The 23,161-nt window shown below is 41.0% G+C and overlaps 1 protein-coding gene and 1 long non-coding RNA gene across 2 annotated transcripts in view; both read right to left on the bottom strand.

Moving 5' to 3' along the window:
* The window catches only part of MIB1 (MIB E3 ubiquitin protein ligase 1), a 78,388-nt gene extending 66,765 nt beyond the window's left edge, over positions 1-11,623 (bottom strand). Inside the window, 3 exon segments of the mRNA XM_039548257.1 lie at positions 2,033-2,204; positions 11,109-11,181; positions 11,183-11,623. Of these exon segments, the coding sequence (XP_039404191.1) occupies positions 2,033-2,204; positions 11,109-11,181; positions 11,183-11,338 (401 nt within the window). The 5' untranslated portion in view covers positions 11,339-11,623.
* A 6,692-nt stretch (positions 11,624-18,315) lies between these two features.
* LOC109144207 lies at positions 18,316-23,135 on the bottom strand. The gene is made up of 2 exons (XR_002044810.3): positions 22,959-23,135; positions 18,316-19,312 (listed from the first exon to the last, which is right to left on the bottom strand). It is a non-coding gene; the product is annotated as an uncharacterized LOC109144207 (long non-coding RNA).
* Between the last annotated feature and the right edge of the window lie 26 nt (positions 23,136-23,161).

Below are 23,161 nucleotides of genomic sequence, written 5' to 3'. Positions count from 1 at the left end.
AAAAGAATTTTTCAGCTGACATTCAGAATATTTCCTGACCACTTCAGGAAATTTCTCAGCCTCCTGCTAACTTTTAACATCCAGCAGATGGCACACAAGGAGAAAGTTCAACCGTTACAATCAATGCAAAGAGCGCATGAAAATACTGGTCTTTTTTTTTTTCCTAAGAAAAGTAGAAGAGTTATTGAAAACACAAAGAAATCTTGTTTAGAGAAGCTTCTTTAAAAGTTCTCAACACCTACAAAACTGAGACACAAACCTGCATACCTTACTTCATTATGCCACCCAAATCATTTCCCAGACTCAAAAATAAAATATTAAGAGCTTATGCTTCCCTTCATCAAAACCTTCTTACACGCCTCTTGCCATTTTTCCTGTGAGATATCCCTCAAATTCAACAGCACTGCTTTGCCCTTTTCTCCTCCCTAAAACAGTTAACTTCCATCATTTTTTCTCAGCTAAGCTTGATCCAATAGAAACAGCTCCTTGGCAGAAGAAGCTGCCTTCTAGATAAGAGCTCAGTGAGAGCAAACAAAGAAAGGAGAAAGTGACAAGATGCAAAAACGTTCCAGCAGTATTATACACAGTGTACAATTATCTTCAAAACTAAAACTTGTGTTGCATTCACCATAACCAACCTCTTGAAACTACAAAGGAAACTTCAGCTTAAGAAAGCAAAGCAGTCTGGCAAGCATTCTCAAAAGCAATGAGACTTTTAAAAGAGAAATAAATAGAAAACAAATTTGTATTTTGTCACCTATTCTCCTTTAATTACACTAAGCCAGCATTTCTAAGTACAACTTCTAACTCTTCTTCTGCATTCAACATTCCAATTGAGCATAAGTTTATGATACCCATTTGGTACCTAAATATACTGGTGTGATCCTGCAAAAAAATAAACAAACAAAAAAACCAGAAACAAAAACAAACAACAACAACAAAGTTTTTACATTTTGATTAAGCCACTGACCTGGGCATCTGAGCCAGAGTTAAAACTTTTAAGCAAACACTTGAGAATATAAACACAGACCCTACAAGACACAATGTGAGACCTCAGGTTGTGTGGTCCAGCCACTTCCCTTAACTGTAAAAGAACTGATTAAAGCACATTACTAATTTACAGCATACTTGTAAGTCTAACTTCTCCAAGAAAAATATACAAGTGTTGTCTTACACGTGTCACATTCAAACAAGTACCATATCTAAAAAAAAAAGATTTTGATGATTTAATGAAAGAACATTCAGGAAACAAATCACAGAGGTGACACCAGAGCACGTAGCCTTGACGCAGCGCTTTTCCATAGATCTCCAAGTATTTAGCAGCAGGCAAATATCACTGTTCTCACTTATGTGGTAGATAAATCATGACAGAGAGGGGCTTTGGATTGAGATAAGTTGTTTAAAGTCAAGAACAGCTATGCAAGAACACACTAAATGCAATTTTGTTCAGCGTTTTCCACTGAGAGATGATAACAGATGCTTAAGAACATGAAAACCAAGGCAAGGGTAGAACAACCCTTCATAGTATCTTTTCTCTGCTTCCTGTAGTGAGCAGTTTAAGCATTCAAATCCAAGTATTTATTTCCAGATCATTCTGTTTTCCATAATCTTCAAGGAGGGTATTTTCCCTCAGTCTGTCCACACCATTATTGAACCTAATTAACTTTCACGTTCAGAAATTCACTGACAAATCTTTTTGTGATTACATATAGTGTAAAGGTAATTGCCTTTGTTTTAAAGCTGCCATATGAGAACACAACAACTAGGAAGACCTCAAGGAAATTAAGCAAAACTGAATAATCATATCCTAATTTTTTCCTGTACTCCATTCTTCCTAAAATTTCCATGTTTTCCAAGATCCAAAGACTTATCCTAGCTATCCTCCTTCACAAGGGGGTAGAACCAGAAACAGAATCAAACCTCAAGCCGCTCTCTTACCTAATCCAAATTTCAGCAACCAAATGTTCAGTTTAAAAGCTTACTACAAATACCTGTTTCTACTTGATTTCACGAGGAAAAAGTTAGGTTTTACCTTTCACTTCCTGGTGTAGTAATTCTGTAAAAACGATGCCTCAAGTGATGCTTGTCCCCGTGATAGCAAACTGTGCACAAGTCATAATTCGTGCATTCAGCACATTTCCATCGGATGCCAATGATAGGCTGCTGTCGACAAGTATCGCACATAGTCCCATCATGCTTGATACCTGTGGAAGGAAAACAAAAAGAACAAAAAACCTAAAAACTTTGCTGCATCACTACACAGACTTCTGTTGCACACCATTACAATTTGAAACCATATACTAGAAAGTTAACAACAAAGAAAGGCTGCTGCTGATACCCTATCCGCCTATATCACTGAGGGGAAAAGATAGAGGACTTTGCCTCATATCTCCAGTTGTCAGTCTGTTCCGGAAATATTCTATCTTCTCTCAGCTTAAAAAACTGAGAAAGCTATGTCTGTTTCCTTCCATCTATACAAAGGAGAGAAAGAAAATGAGAAATCTTTTAACTACAAGTTAAAGGGTCAGTAATGCATTTATCAAAATACACAGGGCAATCTAGAACTTTCTCTCTGGAGTACGGCTATCAACACACATTATATCACAAAGACTACTGCGCTCAACTGTGTGCGGCAGCCTGAAAATTACTGGTTTGACTTACACATCTTGTACACTAGAAAAGATGAGTGCTTGTCTCTCTTCTTTTTTACACAGGAAAAAAAATTAAGCTCTCTTGGATAGATGCCGTTAGCTTCATGAAAATCTCTTACCATTTTTGAAGCATTTTATTGTTATTCTGGTTTTGTTTTTAGAAAGAATGTGCCAGAGACAGACCAGATGTAACGCACCAGCATGGGCTCTGCCAAGCCTTCCACAAAAACTGATCCCAAGACTGAAGCAGTCTTAGAGCTCTGCCAAGCTACAGCAGAGTGAAAAGGATCAGTCACAAAGTTTCCATCCACCAATTCTGAATTCAGTGAACAGCCACAAGTTTACTAAAAAAAAAAATCAAATTCTGCTGCTGTTTGGAAAAAAATTGAGCAATAGAAGAGAGAAGCACTAGGATTCAGTCTGTAGCACTAGACAGAAATGAGCACTAAGAGTAACATAGAATTTTCCCACTCCCCCTTAAAAAAAACCCAGATCAACTTGAAATTAAGTGAGGAAAAAGAATGGATTTTGCCCCCCCCCAGAAGGGATGTTTTGAGAAATGACTGCCAAATTCACTGTAAAGCTATTAGTCACTTACATCCAACAGCTAAGCCATCTGTAGCAAAGAAAAACCAACAGTTGGGAAGGCAAAACTGAAGGAAATGCTTTCTTGTTTGATCATTTCACAGAAACACGTAACAGCTGAGGCTGGAAGTAACCTTTGGAAATTGTCTCTTCCAACGGCCACTGCTCCAAGCAAGGTAAACTAGAGCTGGCTGCCCAGGACCATATCCAGTCAAGGTTTTGAGCACCACCAAGAACAGACTCCACAACACAGCATATTCCAGCATGTTCCACACCATCCCTACAACAAAAATGTTTCTTCTTATGTTTCAGTGGAAATTCCTGTATTTCAATTTGAGCCCAATGCCTCTTTTGCCCTTTCACCTGACACCACTAAAACCAGCCTGGCTCCATCCTCTTTACAACATTCATAAGGTATTTATATACACTCTTAAGATCTCCCTGAGCCTTCTGTTCTCGAGGCTAAGCACCACCAAGACCCCTCAGTCTCTTCCTGTACCACATGCTCTTAAGATTCTTTACAACACAAGTGCAGCCCTTCACTTGATTCTCAGTACACCTCTCTCACACGGGGGACTGAAGCATTTTACTATTTTTTTGGCTTCAAAGCCAAATTCTTCAAGAGCGGGTACATTAAGAGCACTGAGGTATCTTGCTAGTGTTTTTGTCACCTTGTTTAAAAAGTCTAACTAGTTACGGTGCTTGGGGTTGAGAGGTGGTATTTGTTTTGCTTTTATTTCTAACTGATTGCTAAATTGGTATTTCACATAGAAACAGAGAAGTTACACATCTTTGGATTTTATTTTTTTTCAATGCCTGCTGAACTTCAGGAAAGACATTTGGCCAAGGAATACATTTATTCTGGATGTGAAAGGACCAAGGAATTGGATGCTGTAAGATTCTTCCACTTGACCAAATGGCAGGAAAAAGGGCAAAAAGAGGTATAATCAGGAATTGTGTGACACAATTGGTCATCACAATTGTGACACATAGGTCATCTCACTGTAAACTTAAATAAAAACTAAACAATTCTAGCCACTGAGGCAAAAGCTGCTATGCAAAAACTCAGCAAAATTTCTTTAGGAAAGATCAAGAAAAAAAAGTCATTTTACTGACCATAGTGTCTGGGACTTAAAAAAAGAACAGTACATGTCTGTACTTGAAGTGTCTGATCTAAAGGGACATATCTGGATCTCACAGATCCCTAAACACCATCCTGATAGATACGGCCTTTCTTAATCCGTTCCCTGACACGATTCCAGCAGCAACACCCACTTCAGTGCATGCCTCACCTGACCATGCTGCTCCATTCTTTCCATTATGCGAGCAAAAGGTTTTTGCAGAGCTGGGATGCAAACTGCATCAAGAAACATACCAGGCCAGAAAATAGTCAGGAGGAAAAATATTCAGCTGAACTGGTTTCCCAATCCCATTCTTTGAGGTGCTGCACAACACTATCGCCATGAGAAACAAAGAACTGCAGGGTAGGAGCAGGCAAGCAATCCTGTTACAGAATGTCTAACTGCTGCACCAGACATTGGGAGGAAGAAGTAGATTTGTGTGCTTCTGGTGACAGTGGACTAAGAGACCTTAAACTTCATCTGCTAATAAAAAAGGGTAAAACAAGGTGCTACTACTGTTCACATAATGTGAAACTAAACTCTTATTCATGGTCATAATACAAACAAAATTAATTAGATCAATAATACGTGTTAAAGAAGATTGAAAGAATTTACCTATTTTTAAGTTTTTCTAGATATTATAGGTACACAAGTGTGGTAGTTGACCTTGGCTGGCTGTCAGGTGTCCACCCTACCAGTCTCTCACTCTCCCTCCTCAACAGGACAAAGAGTGAAAACAAAATGAAACAACTTAGGTCAAGCTAAAAGTGAGATTATTTACCAACTACCATCACAGGCAAAAAAGATTTGACTTGGGGAAAATTTATAGCTAATTTAAAAAAAAAAGAGGATGGTGAGGAAAACAAAAACTAAAACACCTTCTCCCTATACTTCATCTTCTTCACAGAGACAACTGTACTCCATTCCAAACTCCTCTATCTCCCTGCTTATTCCCAGGGTAAATTAAAATCACATAATCATTTTGGTTGGAAAAGGCCCTTGAGACCATAGAGTTCAACCATTAACCTACCACCACCAAGCTCACCACTAAATCATGTCCCTAAGTACCATGCCTAGATGTCTTCTAAATACTTGCAGGAACGGTTATTCAACCACTTCTCTGGGCAGCCTGTTCCAGTGCCTGACAATCCTTTTGGTGAAGATGGGGACTGGAGGGTCAGTCTGTAAATAGCTCCTCACACTTTTCCCCTGCCCCATCATGGGTCCTCTCCACAAGCTTTATTCCTTCAGGAAAACACTGCTCGAGCATGGGCTCCCCCATGGGCTGCAGTAAGGAGCCTTGCTCCACTGTGGCCCTCCATGGGCAGCAAGGGGACAACCTGTATGCCCGTGGTCTCCATCTGCTACTTAGCCATGTACACATCAAAACTCAGCATTGAGGAGCTGACAGCAGCACTACAGATACTCAGGGGGAGGGAAGGAGACATTATGTCCTGTGTTTCAGACTAGCTTGGTTCTACCCCAGCAGACTGAAGGCTCATCAGCATTGAGATCATGTATTTCAATTTACTTACACCAAAAAGCAAAGCAGTTTACGCACTCCAAAACCATCCATGATGTAAATCAAAGCACAGTACATAAGAACAACCAGGAGACTGGATCAAGTGTAGGCTCTGGAGCCAAATTAAAATCCTGACCCAAAAGCAAAATCTGTCACATAAATTCCTCCACTCTTCAAAAGGAAGGTTGTTTAAGAAAGGTTGAGAAACACAAACATTGCAAAGATTATATGAGGAAAGAATGCCTTCATTAAACTACTGGAATAAATTAAAGTGCCATAAGAACATCAAAATTCAAACAGCAGCCCTGTAGCTAACCAGATATGCAAAAAAGAGCACTTTAGCTCTCTAAACTGAGATAATGAAAAAAACTAAACTTCTAAATAGTCTTCAAAATTTCCTAGAACCAGGCTATTTCAAAATGAAACAGCTTTTGTGTCATATACACTTAAAAAAACCAAAACAAATCAGGTAATGAGAAGTGTACTTTCACCATGCCTAATTACTTTTTAACAGCTACCATTTCCTTATGTCCCTTCACCCTTAGTACACCATAAAATCCAATACTCCTGATGTCCACTTGTAATTAATGCTTTTTACTATTTGAATTTCATATTAGTTCTCTACCTGAATGCCATGGTTGTCTTCACTTTCGTCATCTCTTCCAAAACCCTCCCTGGATTACCTAGCCCACCATTCCTCTGTCACCATTCATTTATACATCAGTTTTACAGCCTTTCACATGTTTTGGAAACCCATGCTCACTCTTACAGATGCAAAAGGAAATAAAAGCAATGTTGCTCAAATTGCTATTTGAATTTGTTACAAATAGTTATTTTGTATTGAAGGTAATTAGACAGCAATATACAGCTGTCCAGTAAAAGGATTTTAGCAGTAAAATCAGATGTACGAGGGGTATCCACATCACTCACTGTTAAACACAGAAGACACCAATAGTGATTTCACTTACTTCTCAAAACAAACAAAATCTGGTTTCCAAAGGAGTCATTACTCTCTACAGAACTGTAACAAGCCAAAATCCCTTCATACCATAACGACAATACTACCATCAGTTAAGGGATAACATAAGCAACTTAAAAAATTTGTTTACACCCCAATTTAAAAAGCAGTAACAATGTTTTGTTCTTCCTATTCCTCCATCCCAGACAATTTTTACACTACAGTCAGACACCAGATAAATTGAAAACAAAGAATTCTTAGAGATAACCAGTTAGATTCTGAAAAACTTCATGAAAACTCCAATCAGTGTTCCCACAAACATAACTCATCTATTAAATACACTGGTTTGGAAGCAGCCAGCTGACCAATTACTATTATAGATACAAAATGCCAGACTTGCTAAAGTATGTGTCCTATCTGGTAAGGGTATCACAAGATACACAGGAAGGGAGAGGATTATCGTGACATGGGGGAAGGGCAGGAAGAACAAAGAACACATTTATTAAAAAAAAACATGCCTCCCAAGTACCACTACTCAGAAGGCTACTAAATTTTTTAATTTGTGAGGGCTCCTATAAGTATTTATAAGTAACCACTAAAAAAACCTTGACTAAGACAATTTGCCATAAATTACACTCAATGTGCTAAAAGAAAGAACAAATAAACAAATACACAGGATAAATCATAGGTGGTCTGTCTTTTAAAATGTTCTAACATGTCTGACTTCATGATCAATTATGTGACTTTTCAGATACAAAAACCTATTAATGCAAGTACAGAAAGCCACTCATCTTCCACAGGTAACACCTAAATTTTCAATATTACCAGAATACACCACATACTGCTTTCCACGCTGCACTGATGCACATTCCAGCTGGGGGATAATTCTATATCAATATTTCCATTTCCTGACCCCAGCCCCTCCACTACCTCCCCTTATTCAAACACAATTGGGTAAATATTTTCAGCAGGAAAATAGTATTGTTACTTTGAACCAAATGTATAAAAAAGGAAATGAATGACAAATGAATTCTGGTCTAAGCTCTATAGAAAGCAAATCTTCAGAAAGAGAATAAACGGAAAAAGTTTCTGTAATGCTCGTGACTATTATGTGAACATAGCCAGATGTGCTCTCTACAAACATGCTACTTGTCTGGCCTTTACCTCAGGCAAAAGGCTGCCTTCCCTTCTAAATAAAAAGCTTGGATTTATAACCATCTTGCTTCTCTTCAACAACTCAGAAAACTACTCCTTTCTGTTCCTTTTCCACAACACTACGAAAAAAAAGGGGACACTCAAGACTCATATATCCAGGAAAAAGGCTACTTTACACAAAAAACCAGGATTTATTTGCAAATGATCAACCAAACACACTGCACTACTGATGTATCACATCTCACGACCTTCTCCACTGAGGAGCCCACTGCACAGGACCTACCTGAAGTTTTCCTTCTGTGTGAAATTTCGATTCTTTTCAAATCCTTTGTTTACCAATCCCTCTCACTGGCTCTGTCTCACTTAAAGCAATGAGGGGCAATGTAAATATGACCACACCAAGGGGCAGCTAATACAGCAAGCTTGGTAGACATAACCAAAACAACCCCAAACGTCTTAACACAAGTCCCTCATAACCCAAATGACTACAACAGGAGCAAAGAGCTTATAAGACACTCTTCATGTAAATGAGTTTTTATTTTAAGAAGACCATCCTAGTATCTTAGCACTAAGGCTATTAAAGTTGTATAGGACGTTAACATAGTGTCAAAATGCTGGTAATAGCCTACAACCATTAAAAGACAAAAATGGTGTATTTTTTAAGCCTAGGAAGCATAGTTTTGGCATACACATAAATATGCACATACATGTATCAAACTCAATTGCCTTTTTTTTTTTTTTTTTTTAACAGAATGACCTTCAAACATTACTTTATACCACAGGAAGTTCCTGATGCATCACTACTGTTCCTCACCGCACAGGCCTCTAACTCAAAACAGCAACTCTGACTGCAAGCACCACTTTTAAGAACCTATAATCAAGACTGGTTTTGAATATTTAATAAAAAGAATTCCCAGCATTAACCAATTTTTCTTTTTACTTACGATCACATTGTGATTGTAAATTTATGAACCAGAGAATTTTTTTCATTTTAAACTATAAGAGCCATGACATGCACTCCACTAAGTACTATCAAACAAAAAGCCGCCCCATATTTTATAACATTTTCTTGCTCAACATCATCATTATTAATACTACCACAAGAAATTCCTGTCACCTAATCCCACGGACATTAATGTCCCTAGAGAAAGTATCAACCTATCATCCAAAGTCACTCCCTTATTTAAAACAATGGACAGTCACAACCGTGGAGAAAAAATCAATTATTACAAAAAGGTGAAGAAGGGAAGTGATTTAGAGAAGACTACAAAGTGAATCAGTAGCAAAGCCAGGATTTTAGTCCAAACTGACAGCAGCCTAACTCCACTAAGTTTACCCTTTTGTTCCTACTACTTTACAGGTTTTTTACTCTTCCTATCTCCAGGGAAAAAGGGCCTCAAAAGCAACTCCCTCTAGCAAAAAATCAACCCTGGGTAGCTCCACACAACAGTTCCATGAGGATGATGCACAATTCATCAGAAACCTCAGGAAGAGAAATACCATTTTGCTAAGCCTGACAACAGCAATGTCTGTGACACAATATACACGGTTCTATCTGAAAGAGAAGTTAAAATTCTAATACAAAAATATAAGCAGAAATGAAAATCAGAAGGAATAAAGCAAGAAACTGGAAAAAAACCCATGACAGTTTTAAAACTGAGTATTAAGTCTAGGCTTCCGGATACAGTTAAGAGGACACCATCTGCTTGCAAATACATCAGGCAGGGCTAGAACAATAAGCATTCGAGGCTCATATGCAACATTTATGCATACACTTCAGTTCTAAGCAGAAGCAGTCCCACTGGTTTCTACAGGACATCAAACACAGGTAAAAGTTTTAAGCATAAACATTTGCAAGACAAGGACTAACAACTTGAAAGACTCCTCTTTCTTGTTTTAAAGCCCATTTCAAAAGGATTTTCAAAAAAACCAACATCATCATCATGCCAGCAGAGAGGAAGGTAGCCAGACACTGAAAAATTAAATCCATCCCCTCCGTGCAATAATTGGGGCTCTTTTCTTAGCAATTTTTTTTGTAATTAATTATAATGAATTCCATGATTCTGTCTCCTCAAAAGTCTTTTAGCTTCATCCTACTGCTATCACTTTCCTTGCTGTAACACTACACAGCTGGCACAAAGATGGTCTCTCCATCATGCTCTAAATGAAAGACACATTACAAAAGCAGTACAGCCCAAGTGCCTCAACAAATCAGTCCAAACACCTCATTACTGAGGCAAGCGTGACCGGCCCAAAAGTCATCTCACAATATTTCTGATGAAACTTAACACTATCTATATTTTTCTGTGCGAGTTTTCAATGTAAAAACAGGTGCTAAAACGAACATTTCCCTGCAGTGTTTGCAACACTAACACTGCCGCATAATGTCAGTGCAGATCAAATTCCATTGTCCAAAATGACTGGATTTAAAGCATAAATATCAAGCAGCCAAGTAATTAAAAGAATGAACTAATGCACTTTTTTTAGTACCTTTACTATTTTACAGCAGTTCTGGCAATACAGATAAAAGGCAACATACAGATTACAGGCACAAAACCACAGTATTTCAACTACTTATTGTAATCTTTAAAAAAAAGGTATGATACATCTCTTCTGCAATCCTCCCTATACTTAATTCAAGGATGACTATCACTATTTCACAAAACTGCTCTGAAATATAAATTCAAGAAGGGTGGTTGGGGCGTGAAAACAAACTCAAACCCTGATGTATCACCCTCTCGGTTCCCTCTCTCCACCTCCTCCCCGGCACAACGGGAGCCTGCTGTCTGTGGCAGATCACTTTTGCTTTGTCCACCCCAATTTAGCCGTCCCGGGACAGCTTCTCCTGTTCCCGCGGCCCCGCGCCGTAGATTTGTCCCAAGTTCGCGTGTGTACACACACACACACAGACGTGCACAGACAGACATCCACACGCGGGGAGGGGGAAGGTGCCTGACTCCCCCCCGCCCAAATCCAAGGGAAAGGCACACCTCTAAAAAAGGAAGGAAGGGCGCAATCCGCTCCACAGGACGGGACCCCCCAGCACCCCGGGGTGCTGCCCCCCGGACCCACCGCCGTGGGGGTGGAAGTCCCTCCATTCCCTCCCCGGTGCTCACCGGTGGGCGCGCTGTCGAGGATGCGGAGGTCGTAGGCCCCGGAGCAGCGGTAGTTGGCGGCGGTGCCGTTGTCCCCACACCACGACCACCTCCTCGGGGCTCTCGAAGCTGCGTACGGTACCCACATGGCCCTCGCCGCCATCCTGCTTCCCCCACTTCCAGTCCGGGCCGCGGACCACCCGGGCCCCGACTCCTTCCACCATCACCCGGTTGTTCCGCGAGCTGCTCATCCCGGCGGCGGCGCCCTGAGGCGGATGGAGGGGGCGCGCAGCCCGCAGGCGGCGGAGAGGGACCTCGATGGGGGCGGCTGCCTCGGGCGCCGGGCGGGAATCTCCGTCCGGCTCTTCTTCTCCTCTTTACCTCCCTCGCTCGCTGGCTCGCTCCCTCCCTTCCTTCCTCGCTCGCTACGCGCCCATTCCGCGGCCCCAGCGGTGCCTCCCACCGCCAGCCCCGCTCCCGCTGCTACATCCGGGACCTGCGGCCGCGACGGCGGCGGCTCCAGGGAGACCGGCGGGGCCGCCCCCGCCCCGCCACGCTGCGCATGCGCGGCCGCCCGGCGGGCGCGTCGCTCGAGCGCCCCCTGCGGAGCCGCGGCGGGCACTGCCCCGCTCGCCCTGGCCCGGACGGGCCCCGGGGCTATGCCCGAGGGAAGGGCAGGAAGCGGCGGAGCGAGCGGGCGGTGTTTATCCCTGCCGGCAGGGCTGCCTGGGGCTTCTCCAGGTCTCCAGCCTGGCCATTCCTTCTGGAATCGCGGCGTCCTGCCGCCGAGAGCTCTGGCACCGCCCCGCCTGGCCCTGAGGTGATGATGTGGTGGCAGCGGCGGGAGCCGCTCCTGCGGCCGGGCTTCCCGAACCGCCCTCCTCCTTCTCCATCCACGAGTTGGTCCTATCTCCTGTGCTTCAGTGGCAGAGGGATTATCAATTCAATTGTATCAACTAAGTCATGAGCGATCTACCTTAGGTAAACCACAGAATTATTGAATGGTTCGGGTTGGAAGGGTCCTTGATGATCATCCAGTTCCAACCCCCCTGCCATGGGCAGGGACGTCTTCATTGACACCAGGTTGCTCAAATCCTCATCCAACCTGGCCTTGAACACTTCCAAGGATGGGGCATTTTATGATTCTACAATTCTATGATTCTAAATCTATGTAGTAGTTTCCTCAGTTTTGAATTACTTTTGTGTCCTCAAGTCCCATTTTCTTTTCAAATTGTGAATGTGAGTCTTGCATGCTACTGAGGTGAGTCTGGTGGGGTCATACTTTTGTAGCCCAGGAGCATTTTAAGCTGGTGTTCTAGTCTGCCAAAGAGAGGAATCAGTACCTCCACCTGCCCTTCCCACCTTGGGGCACCCTTCACAGGGGATGTACCTGCTCAAACTTCGAGCCAGTACCTGCAATGCAATTCTTCATAAACTACCCTCTTCTCATGTGTGGCTCATGACACTCAAAGATTTCCTTTAACTCTACATATCCTTGCTAATCTTTTATAGAACATGATTCTTCATTTCAAAAATGGTCCTCCATTGCTTTTGTCTCTCCTTTTTTTTAATGTTACCTTTTAAAAAGCATGTATCTTAAAGGACAGACAAGTTTGAACCAAACAAAAGAAAACCATTTCTTACTCAACAGGGGTATGGCTGATAAAAGGCAGCCCAGCTACCTTATGCCCTGGGTATTTTTACTGTTTCTGTGCTTTCTTCCACCTTTGTGGTTATTAATACAGCTAGAAGAGTCTGTGAGGTCATCTCCTGACTTCTTTTATGTAGTTTTTTACAAAACATAATACAGCAGAATAATATGAACATGTAACCACCAGGCCACCACATTCCTCACATAATTTACTCTTTCTTAACCCCTGCTAAGGCTAAAGAATGTTGCCTCAAACATGAAATTTTGTCCTGACAACAGGCAATCCCAAGCAGTGTCCGATTTCTGCTCCTGCAGTGGAAACCTCAAAACCCTAACAGATACCACGCAATTGCCAGGCAGTGTGGGTTTTATGGCAGATGCTTCTCCGTATACAAAAGCTACCCACAGCTTGTACTAGCTTATTACATTGGAACATGGAAGAATTTCCCAGAAATTCTGGAGGTTTCTTGGTATACCAAAGGATCTAGCTGAGCTCTTATGGGCATCATTTTCCCATCTGCCTCATTCTACTTTTTCATGCTTTGATAGTTATGGACAAGTATAAGGTTCACCCATGCCTAAGGATAACTCAGAGCGTGTTTTTCTATTACTCTCTGGTACAGTTAGATTAAAAAGGCTTTTTGTAATCAGGAAATGTATGCCAGAAATAACCAATAAAGTCTGAGATCAGAATTAGTTCTCCTGGTGAGAATCCGAAAAGTTCATCCCTTACATTAATTTTTGCACAAAGGATATATCCTAAATTACAGACCTTAAGAGAGTCTGCTGTTGCTGCAGTTCAGCAGCAATGCATGTGGGAAGATATTATTGTGGAGCTTCTTCTCTCCCAATAATTCTTATGACAACTCATGCTCTATCACAATAACCCCTGCCTCTCCTCCTACTCACCTGCTTCTTCTATCAGATGATTTACTTGCAAAAACCAGAATCTCTAAAGATGCCTGGATTATTTCTGAGGTGTCTTAGACACACAGGAACATAGGTAATAACTGGAACACAGCATCTAATGGACTGAATATGAATGCTCCCCCAATAGCTGACAGGGAGTTCTTTACCAGCTCAAAATACAGAGACTTGCACAACTCTATTTGTGTGGTAGAAAATAAAGGCTGGATAGACTGATCTGATACATTCACTTGCCAGTGACTACATGACTGATTTCTGCTCTCTAATATCCTGTCATTTCTGCTCCTATATGGCCAGATAGTTGTGGAAGGTGCAAAATTGTGATTGGCTACATGATTCAGTTTTGCAGAATCCCAAATATTTTATTGTATAATCTCTTTGAATCATACATTGTATTCTATATTCTATGCACCTGTTTAACCAACCAGTAAGGAAAAAAGGTACTCATCTCTTGAATATTTTATTTGAATTAGACTTCAAAATAAGAAGTAAACACTGTTCTCAGATGGAGATTTAAAAAGTGACATCAGGGCATAGAAAAGGATATGGCTTTGGGGCAAGATTTGTCAACTTATGTTGGACAGTTAGTGGTCCTATCTGATATTTTTTTGGTATCAACCACAAGAATATATACCAGCATTAGGGCTAGAATAATTAGCAAGAGAATCTGAGTAAGCACCTGAAGACTACTGGAGACTCACAGAAGGATGTAGATAGAAGAATCAAAATGTGATAGCAAAAGGAAAAAGAGAGCTTTGAGTTTTGAAAAGAAGCTGAAGTAAAATTAGGGATAAATAAAACAAGCAAATGTATAAACAAGATAGAGATATCATAGGAAGTTGGATACAATTAATATGTTGTGACAAGTAAAGTGACAGATACAGCATTTTCAGATATGTATCAGCATTTTCTTTAGACTGGGAAACTAGCTACAGTAACACCTTAAGGAAAGAACTCATACTAATTTTTCAGCTGAAAAAACAAACCCTTGTTGGCTTAAGGCCTTTTGTGAGGCAGAAGGGGTTAGCTCCCTGGCTGGCTGGTTGTACACAGAATAAATGCATGTGGATTTTCAGTTGTCTCTAACAAGTCTCTGGTCCCTCAACAGGACTGTTCTCATCTCTCATATCTCCTAAATGTGCATTTGCCCCTAATTGCACAGAACAGCCATTTTAAAGAGAGACAGGAGAGGGGAGGGGAGGGGAGGGGAGAGGAGAGGAGAGGAGAGGAGAGGAGAGGAGAGGAGAGGAGAGGAGAGGAGAGGAGAGGAGAGGAGAGGAGAGGAGAGGAGAGGAGAGGAGAGGAGAGGAGAGGAGAGGAGAGGAGAGGAGAGGAGAGGAGAGGAGAGGAGAGGAGAGGAGAGGAGAGGAGAGGAGAGGAGAGGAGAGGAGAGGAGAGGAGAGGAGCACTGCTGGTGACCAGTAACCAGTCAGATGTGACTCCATTCACCACAACCCTGTGAGCACTGTCTTTCAGCCAGTTCTTCACCCAGTGCATAGTGAACCAGCTCATCCCATGTTTGGATAACTTGTCCAAAAGGATGATGTGAGGAACAATACAAAAGCCTTACTAAAATCCAGAAAAACTGCATTCGCTGTCTTCCCTTCAGCCACTAGATGTGTGACCTTATCATAAAAAGATACCAAATTTGTTAAACAGGACTTTCCCTTGTGAATCCACGTGCTCACACTCCAGGTAATTTTATCTGTTAGTCCTCAGGTTGTGGGGGGAAATGCCATCTAAAACCTCACTACTAGAGTTAGTAGACAATTTATTTCATTGCTGTTGAGGTCTACAATCTAAAAATTATAATCCCCCTCAAACCTGGGACCAGTAGAGGAATGGGACTGTGGGTTTTTTTTCCACTATTCAGACTGGCAGAGCAGTAATGCATCAGGAGCAACCGAAGCTCATCTGCCAAAGTCTTATTTACCTGAACAGTATTGCTGGCTCTGTGAGGCAGTGAAGGCTGCCTGAGCCTTTGAACATCTCAGGTAGTCGTGACAGAGCAGCTGAATCACAGGCTGGAGGAAAGGAATCCACAGTGCTTTAGGCAAACTCACTTGTAATTGCAAAGACTCATTCATATGCCTTCACTGCAGGAGTTTGGATGCACAAAACTAACTACTGAGCAAGTTCTCTTCTGGCTACCTAAAATTACATATATTGCTGGGTCAATCCTCCAGCTGGTGATTATGGTCTTCCTCACCACTCCCTGCCATATTGGAGCAATCCCGTGAGGGGCCAAGAGAGAAGAGCTCTAGTCTGTGCAGAATTCAGTGCTGTGCATAACCTGGAAACGCCTTGGTTTTGTTGGAAAGTATATTGACTTTTTCTAAGAGCAGCTGCCGCCCTTCTGGAGGCTAGGGCAACCCTCAAGACAGCTCTCAGAGTCACAGGAAATAGGACTTTGAGAACATCCAGCCCATGCTCCTGCCCATCTAAGCCATCCAGAAAGCTGCTTGTCTAAACTCTGCCTGGTTGCCTTTCAGATCTACAAAATGTCATGCTCCAGCAGGAAATTCAACATAAGTATTTGCATGGATTGAAGAGAGGCATTGATAGAAGTTTTTCTGGACTGTCTTGTTTGATTAAAGCTGAACTTGCAATATAGTATCTGGAACACATAATGCAGAAAGGGGACTGTGCCTTTTGCAGGAAAGAGTTCCATATGAAAGACCTGCTTTTATATGTTTCAGAAGAAAAAAAATCTCAACTTCTTGGAAAGATAATTTTTAACTTGCAGAATTATGAGGTTTTGCTTACTATCTTACACAAATCCTGAGTTCTTAGAATTTGTCATATGAAGTGTATATATATAAATAGCTTCCTAGGAGTTGAAAAAGAACATCTAGTTTGGATATAATGAGCAGATGGTGGTTTTCTTTTTAAATTACAGAGGTAGAGCTTATTAATTTATACTGATCTGAGTCCAAAAATTCTGCTTCCTAAGTTCAAGACTTTATTTTAGAACAAGCACGGTTTTTTAGTCCTCCTCTTGAAAACTGAAAGCATTCTAGATTTTCATTTTCTGGTTTCCCCAAAAACGGTTTTATACCACAGTTCTTTCCTGTGGACAAAAGTACCAGGAAAATAAATTAGGAAAAAGGAAGCAACTGCCTTGCTTTTATCGAAATAGGCCTACTCTTCTCTGTGGAACTGACTCAAGTAACTGAGGAAGAAAGACAGAAATACTGGCAAATGAGATGAAAACTACTGTCTTACTGAAAAAAAAAAATCACCCCAAATGTTGGTTGGTTTTTTGTTTGGTTTTTTTAATGGAAAGTATGTAATCCCTCTCCACAGAAATTTCTGGTGTGATGAACATGCCATTTCTTTAAGTGAAAATGTACACAACGTCTATTTTCTGGAACCTGAAGTGCCAGTTAGGAACCTCAGGGCCTATCCAGTTTATCCTTGTTTTAGTGTTAAAAACAACCCTCATTCCGCAGCCTCTGCTGCCATCGCGCGGCCATGAACCATCTCTCACTAATGCTAAAACTCACTCGTCTTCTGAACTTGTTGCACTCTACATCCTCTGCTTTATTTACCAGATTGATTACCCCGGCACAATCCAATTTTCTTCCTCAATTTTCAGAAATGTCATTAATAATTGGCATTGCTTTTTTCCCTAGTTTCTGCAGATTAAAATATTTTTAATGCCAGATGGTGAGCAAGTTGTCATGAAACAGAGCAAATTGCTTTGGTGGGCTTGGTTTTCACTATGCTAGTGGCATTCTCTATGAAACTGTTAATTAGAACAGATGTGTTAACCCACAGTGTCCATGGCACTGGTTTTTTTTCCTAAGTTTTATCTTCTACTTCTTTTCTAGAAAAGAAAAACAGCTGAGCAGAGAACAGATTATAAATACATCATTTCATTTTCCTGCTGTGAAACAAAAGCAGTACTATGGAAATCTGCTAAAAAAGAATGGATGTGGCTAAAAACTTCAACATGTTGAAAAAAGTGTTTTAGGATAACGATTACCCTTCCATAATGAGTATCCTACAATCTTCTTTCTTGGTTAAGGTTTTAAGTTTTTACTGTGCTGAAATCTTTTGAGTGGAGAAAAAACAAGAAACCTGTGAAGTTAATCTTGAAGTTTTAAATATTTAAAGATAAAATAAAATAACTAAAAAATATGTAGTCATCTAGGGCATACACACTACAGTACCACGTACTCATGTTTGCACATCTATACAAATTCTCCCACTTTAATGCATCTTAGAGGATTCAAAAATGTATACTTACCTGTAAGTAATCAGAACCAGCTAGGTCATATTTTTAGACTGATAGGAAGATAAACTGTCTCCCTGAGTCATCAAGATATTTTAAGAATGTTCCTACCTTATGTGCATGCTAATTGTTGTTTCAATCAATGGGGCTAATCATGTGCTTACAGTATCCTGTGTCAAGTACAAGTTTGTCTTGTATTACAAAGGCACTCAATATGCACTAAGTAATGCCTGAAAGATGACTTCAGGCAAAATATCTCTGTTTAATTTTAACAATCCTCCAAAATAGTAACAAACATTGAGCAACTCAAGCAGAATCCAAATTTGCTATGTTTTGTCATAAGAAAATAGTTCCAGTCACAACATTATGTAATCCTAAATTCTAAGAAGTCATATTTGCAGTACACACTGATAGACGTGTTGAAATCTGTATTTATCAAAAACATGGCTAGAAATTTTTTTAAATTAAGAAATCTTTTGCTAAACAAGGCAAAATGCTTTGCATAAAGTAAACATTTTAAAAATACATCTCATTAAAATCTGTACATAATTCTTATAAACAATTTTCACTCTTAACATGCTAAAGAAAATCTAAGAAATTGCCTAAAGGAAGAAGATTCATTGAGTGTATTTCTGACTGCACTGAGTTCAACTGGGACCACACTGCTGATGTAAATAGAAAAAGAGTTTACCAAATGTGTATGGAAGTTATTTCATTGGGGAGGGAGGTTTTACGTGATTGTAAAGCATAAGATGTTTTGGTCTTTTGTGTGAAATACAACTATTTATTCTTTTATCCTCTTTAAAGTGATTATGAAGGAATGAAAACAGGTAAATAAAATTGAGAATGCTTTACTACAATAAATCTTCCTTGAAGACAGGAGGAAATTTAACATAGATTCAACATCCAGCTCTACTATACTCTTACAAAAATTCTCTGAGTTCTGTAGCAGCTTCTGGTAATATTTTTGATGAAAAATTGATAAGACAAATGCCCTCAATATAGTTGCTCATTTATTTTATACTGTACTGTCTCATATCCACAGTTTTCAGCATGCCCTGGATCTCTGGTTTCTGAACAAAACAATTTTACATTAATTCACATTTCTGAGAATTACACTCAGCTATACATCACAGAATTTTACCCTTCATTTTAACTCTTCTGTGAATATTTTAGATGACACAAAACGAAGTTTCATCACTATTATTTAAATATTAAATTTTATTATTTTTACAATGATGAGTCAAATTGGTCTGATCCTTTATTAACCATGATTTTGTATTTAGCAGTTTGCCAGCTGTAGTCAAAGGCAGATTTCATGCAGATTAGATCCTACAAGAGTCATCCCAAGGGAGACAAATACTGAGCAGTCTTCCTGTTGCAGCAGCTGTTGAAGGTATCTTCAATCACCTAAACAGAGAGTAAAACAATACCCGCTACATCTGCTGAATTGAAATACATTTAATTGAAGGAAACATAGTTAAGGAAAGACGTTAAATCAAATTATCATAGAACCATAGAGTGGTCTGGGTTGGAAGGGACCATAAATATCATCAAATTTGAACCCCCCTGCCATGGGCAGGGACACCTTCCACTAGACCAGGCTGCTCAAAGCCTCGCCCAGCCTGGCCTTGAACACCTCCAGGTATGGGACATGCACAATGACTCTGAAATCTCTGAATCTACCCTCATCCAGTTTAAAGCCATTCCCCCTTGTCTTACCACTACAAGCCCTTGTAAAAAGTCCCTCTCCAGCTCTCTTGTAGCCCTCCTTCAAGTGCTCAAAGGCTGCTTTAAGGTGTCCCCAGGGCTTTCTCTTCTGCAGGATGAACAACTCCTGCTCTCTCAGTCTGTCTTCAAAGGAGAGGTGCTCCACCCCTCTGATCATTTTTGTGGCCCTCCAACAGGTCCACATCTTTCCCATACCGAGGACTCCAGAGCTGGATGCAGCACTTCAGGGGGGTTCTCACAAGGATGAAGTAGAGGGGGAGAATCACCTCCCTTCCCTGCTGACCACACTCCTTTTGATGCTGTCCAGGATGCTGTTGGCCTTCTGGGTTGCAAGCGATTGCCAGGTCACGTTGAGTTTCTCATCGGCCAACACATGACCCAAATGATTCCTTCTTAATCCTACGTCCCTTCCAATTTTACCACCATACTTCTTGAGGGAGTGAAGAGAATCATGGAAGAAAAATATATGGATGCATGGGAATATGGAGATAATAGAGTAGCAAAGCTCAAGAAAGGGACAACAGAGGCAGCTATTTCTAATGCCACAATTATTGATTTTTTCATGAGCACCAAGAGTACAAACATAAACACAGCCTGGCTTTTTCCATCTCAAATTTGAAGGGCCTCCAACACAGAGCATTTTCACTGACTTCATTCATACTTTAAGAAAAGACAAATAAATAATATGCATGAGGAAGTTTTGAGAAATGCTGAACTGAATTTTTCAAATGCACTTTTTTTCTCCCATTCCCTTGCTGATAATAAATATCACCAACATTGGATGCCTTTTCCTCTGTGTTAATGGAAAACTTTTCAGATGTTTTATGTATGGATTTCGAGCTTTTTAAGTATCCCAAGTTGTTTATGCTGACACAAAGATATTTTCCCATTGTTAGATGAATACTAAAGTTAAATAAACAAACAGAACCTCAGATTTAAAGCTCTGAGGTTAAAAGTCACTTTGCTCCTCCTCAGAGGTGCTGCCCATTGAAATCCATTCCAAGAGTGGGGCTACAGAGAACTGCAGTGGGACCAACTTGCCACTGTCCATTGGAATGTCAGTAAGAACATAATGATTCTGTCCCAAACCCCAAATGATCATAGAACCACCTCCCTTAACAAAAGATAACATAAACATAGTGCAGCATAGTTTCTAGAGATAAAAGCAAATCAAACTGTGACTCTTCAATTGCTTCTGTCAACTAGTAAATATTGCATAAGCAAAATAAACTGGGAGACAGTATGAAAGAACAGTCCTGTGCCCTTTAATTTCTGCTTTATCTGTAATCCATTAGTGCTGGTTTAAAGCAATAATATTATGAAGCACTTGGAGAGAAGAGAGCATAGTGCAAACAGGAACTCTGTCTGGGAATGCAGGACTCTCTTTCTCTGAAAAAAATGCAGTAAGTGTTCAAAACACCATAGTGACCACCTTGTTTTTTCACACGTGCATGATTTCCAATGACTCAGTCACTTGGAAGTGGTAGTAATATGAGCAGAATACAGCCTTTTCTTTATCAGCTCTGCAAGGTGCTGTAGGCCAAAGGACAACCTTTTAAAGACTTTAAAAAACCCAACACCAGAACTGGAGGATCTGATGGGGATTGCTTGAAGCAGAAGGAAGTTATTAACATTATTGCTGTTGTCAGTGTAGAAACATGTTTACACGGTAAAAAACCCAAACCTCTCAGCCCTTCTCAGTACATGTCATTTATTTTAGTTTAGCCTGACTCTGTAATATTCCCGTAAGTAACCAACACAGGGCAGGTGGAAGTCCAAGACCAGAAAAACCTCATCAACCTTTTTGTCTGGATCTTTTTTCATGCATTCAATCTCTCTTGATTGTTGATCAAGTCATTAAACTACTGGTTTTGTATGACTCAAAGTCTTTCTCTAACCATAACAGCCACGCCTTCCACTTTTCAGTTAAATGTGTGGATATGCATTTAGAAGTCTTCTAGACACAAGGACACAAGCTACGTCCTTTTCTTTCTCAGACAATTGGGATTTTTATTTTCTCTAGATTTTGGGTGACTCAAGCATTCTTCATCTTAAAGGGGGTAGGATTCAGATAAAGAGCAGTCTGCTGCAAGCAACAACCAGTTCCTCCTTCAGATGTAGCAGGTTCCTCTGCATCCTAAAATCTAGTTGTCAGTTCAGCCAAATTACTGTCTCTGAAGATTCTTGAGTTCCCAGTGTAGATGAAGCCTACATGTTCTCAAACTAAGCTATCTACTCCAGCTCTCACACTGGAGTGTCCCTTCATGATAAATCCTTTTATCTGGGATGTACAGCTCACATACATACTCCCAGCAAGTCAGAACCAAAACCTGGGTATGGTTGTTCTCCATCAGCAGAGGAAGTGCAGTGTTGATGACAGTAGGTTTCCACCGTTTCCTGTTTCTGTAACAGCTCTGGGGAGAACAAACAAACCCCAGACCACCCCTGCCTTTGCTTACCAATTCCCACACTCTTTTCAACTTTGGATAGGTGACTATATAGGAAGAATAGGTATTTTAAAATTTCTTCAGATATCTGCAATACACTCTTATTAGTCTTTTCATGGTGAACAAGAAAATTTTGGACCGAGATGCTTTATGTCAGAGCAGAATCTCTCTGGTAGGCTCTGTCCTAGTTAGGAGGAGCAAGTGAAAAAGGCCACATCTCCTTATGTGCTGTTATATTTTTTTCTTCTTTTTTCTTCTAGATTTTAAAATTTGGATATAGCAAGAAAACACAGGTAATGTAAGAACTGAAGAGTCTCACTGAGCAACATCTGTCTTCTCTCAGCAGTTCATGGAGCTGGGCCATAAAATAAGGAGAGGTGAAGTACTTCTGTGTACTGTGGTGCATGCATGCATCTCAAATAGCAGATGCTCAGCTCCAGGATCGTCGTGTTATCAGCTGTGCTCCTAGGATTTTGCCAAGGAAAAGACGCAGATACTGTGTGTCTTTTTATGAAGCTGAAGGGAGGAGCATCTGAGTTTGCGAACATGAGGGCCTCCAAGCAAGAATACACAAAGCTCAAAAGGGAGCTGACCAAAATTCTCTTGGGAATTAAAGATACCTGTACTCCTCTCTGGTCTTCACTAATGCCTTGTAACAGCAGATAACTTCTGTCTCACGTAAAAGATTTAGAGAGAGATTGCTGATTAACCACTGCTTCATTTGGAAGCCCATGTTCCCTCTTCCCTGCCCGGCACTGACTGAGTTTCCACATGCCTGCATCAGCTGCTTGTTACGATTTTGGACGGGTCCCTTTCCTATCTGACCCCACACGCCCTCCCTGCCTTCCCGGCAAAGCGAAGGAGCCCCGAGATGTCACCTGCCGTGGAGCGGCCGATGCCGGCGGCACTGCCGCGGAAGAGCCGGCACTGGCGGCGGCGGCTGAGGCACCCCGGGCCGCCTGCTTCCCCTTCTGAATCCTGCAGAGCCAGGCTGCGACCCAGCCCGATCCCGGCCCCTCCGAGCCGCCCCAGGCCCCGGCGGCCGCGGCGGGGGCGGTCCCGGGGCGGCGCTGTATCGCGG

This window comes from Corvus cornix, chromosome 2, assembly GCF_000738735.6.
Source record: "Corvus cornix cornix isolate S_Up_H32 chromosome 2, ASM73873v5, whole genome shotgun sequence".
NCBI lineage: Eukaryota > Metazoa > Chordata > Aves > Passeriformes > Corvidae > Corvus > Corvus cornix.
This window is presented reverse-complemented; position numbering and strand designations above follow the sequence as displayed.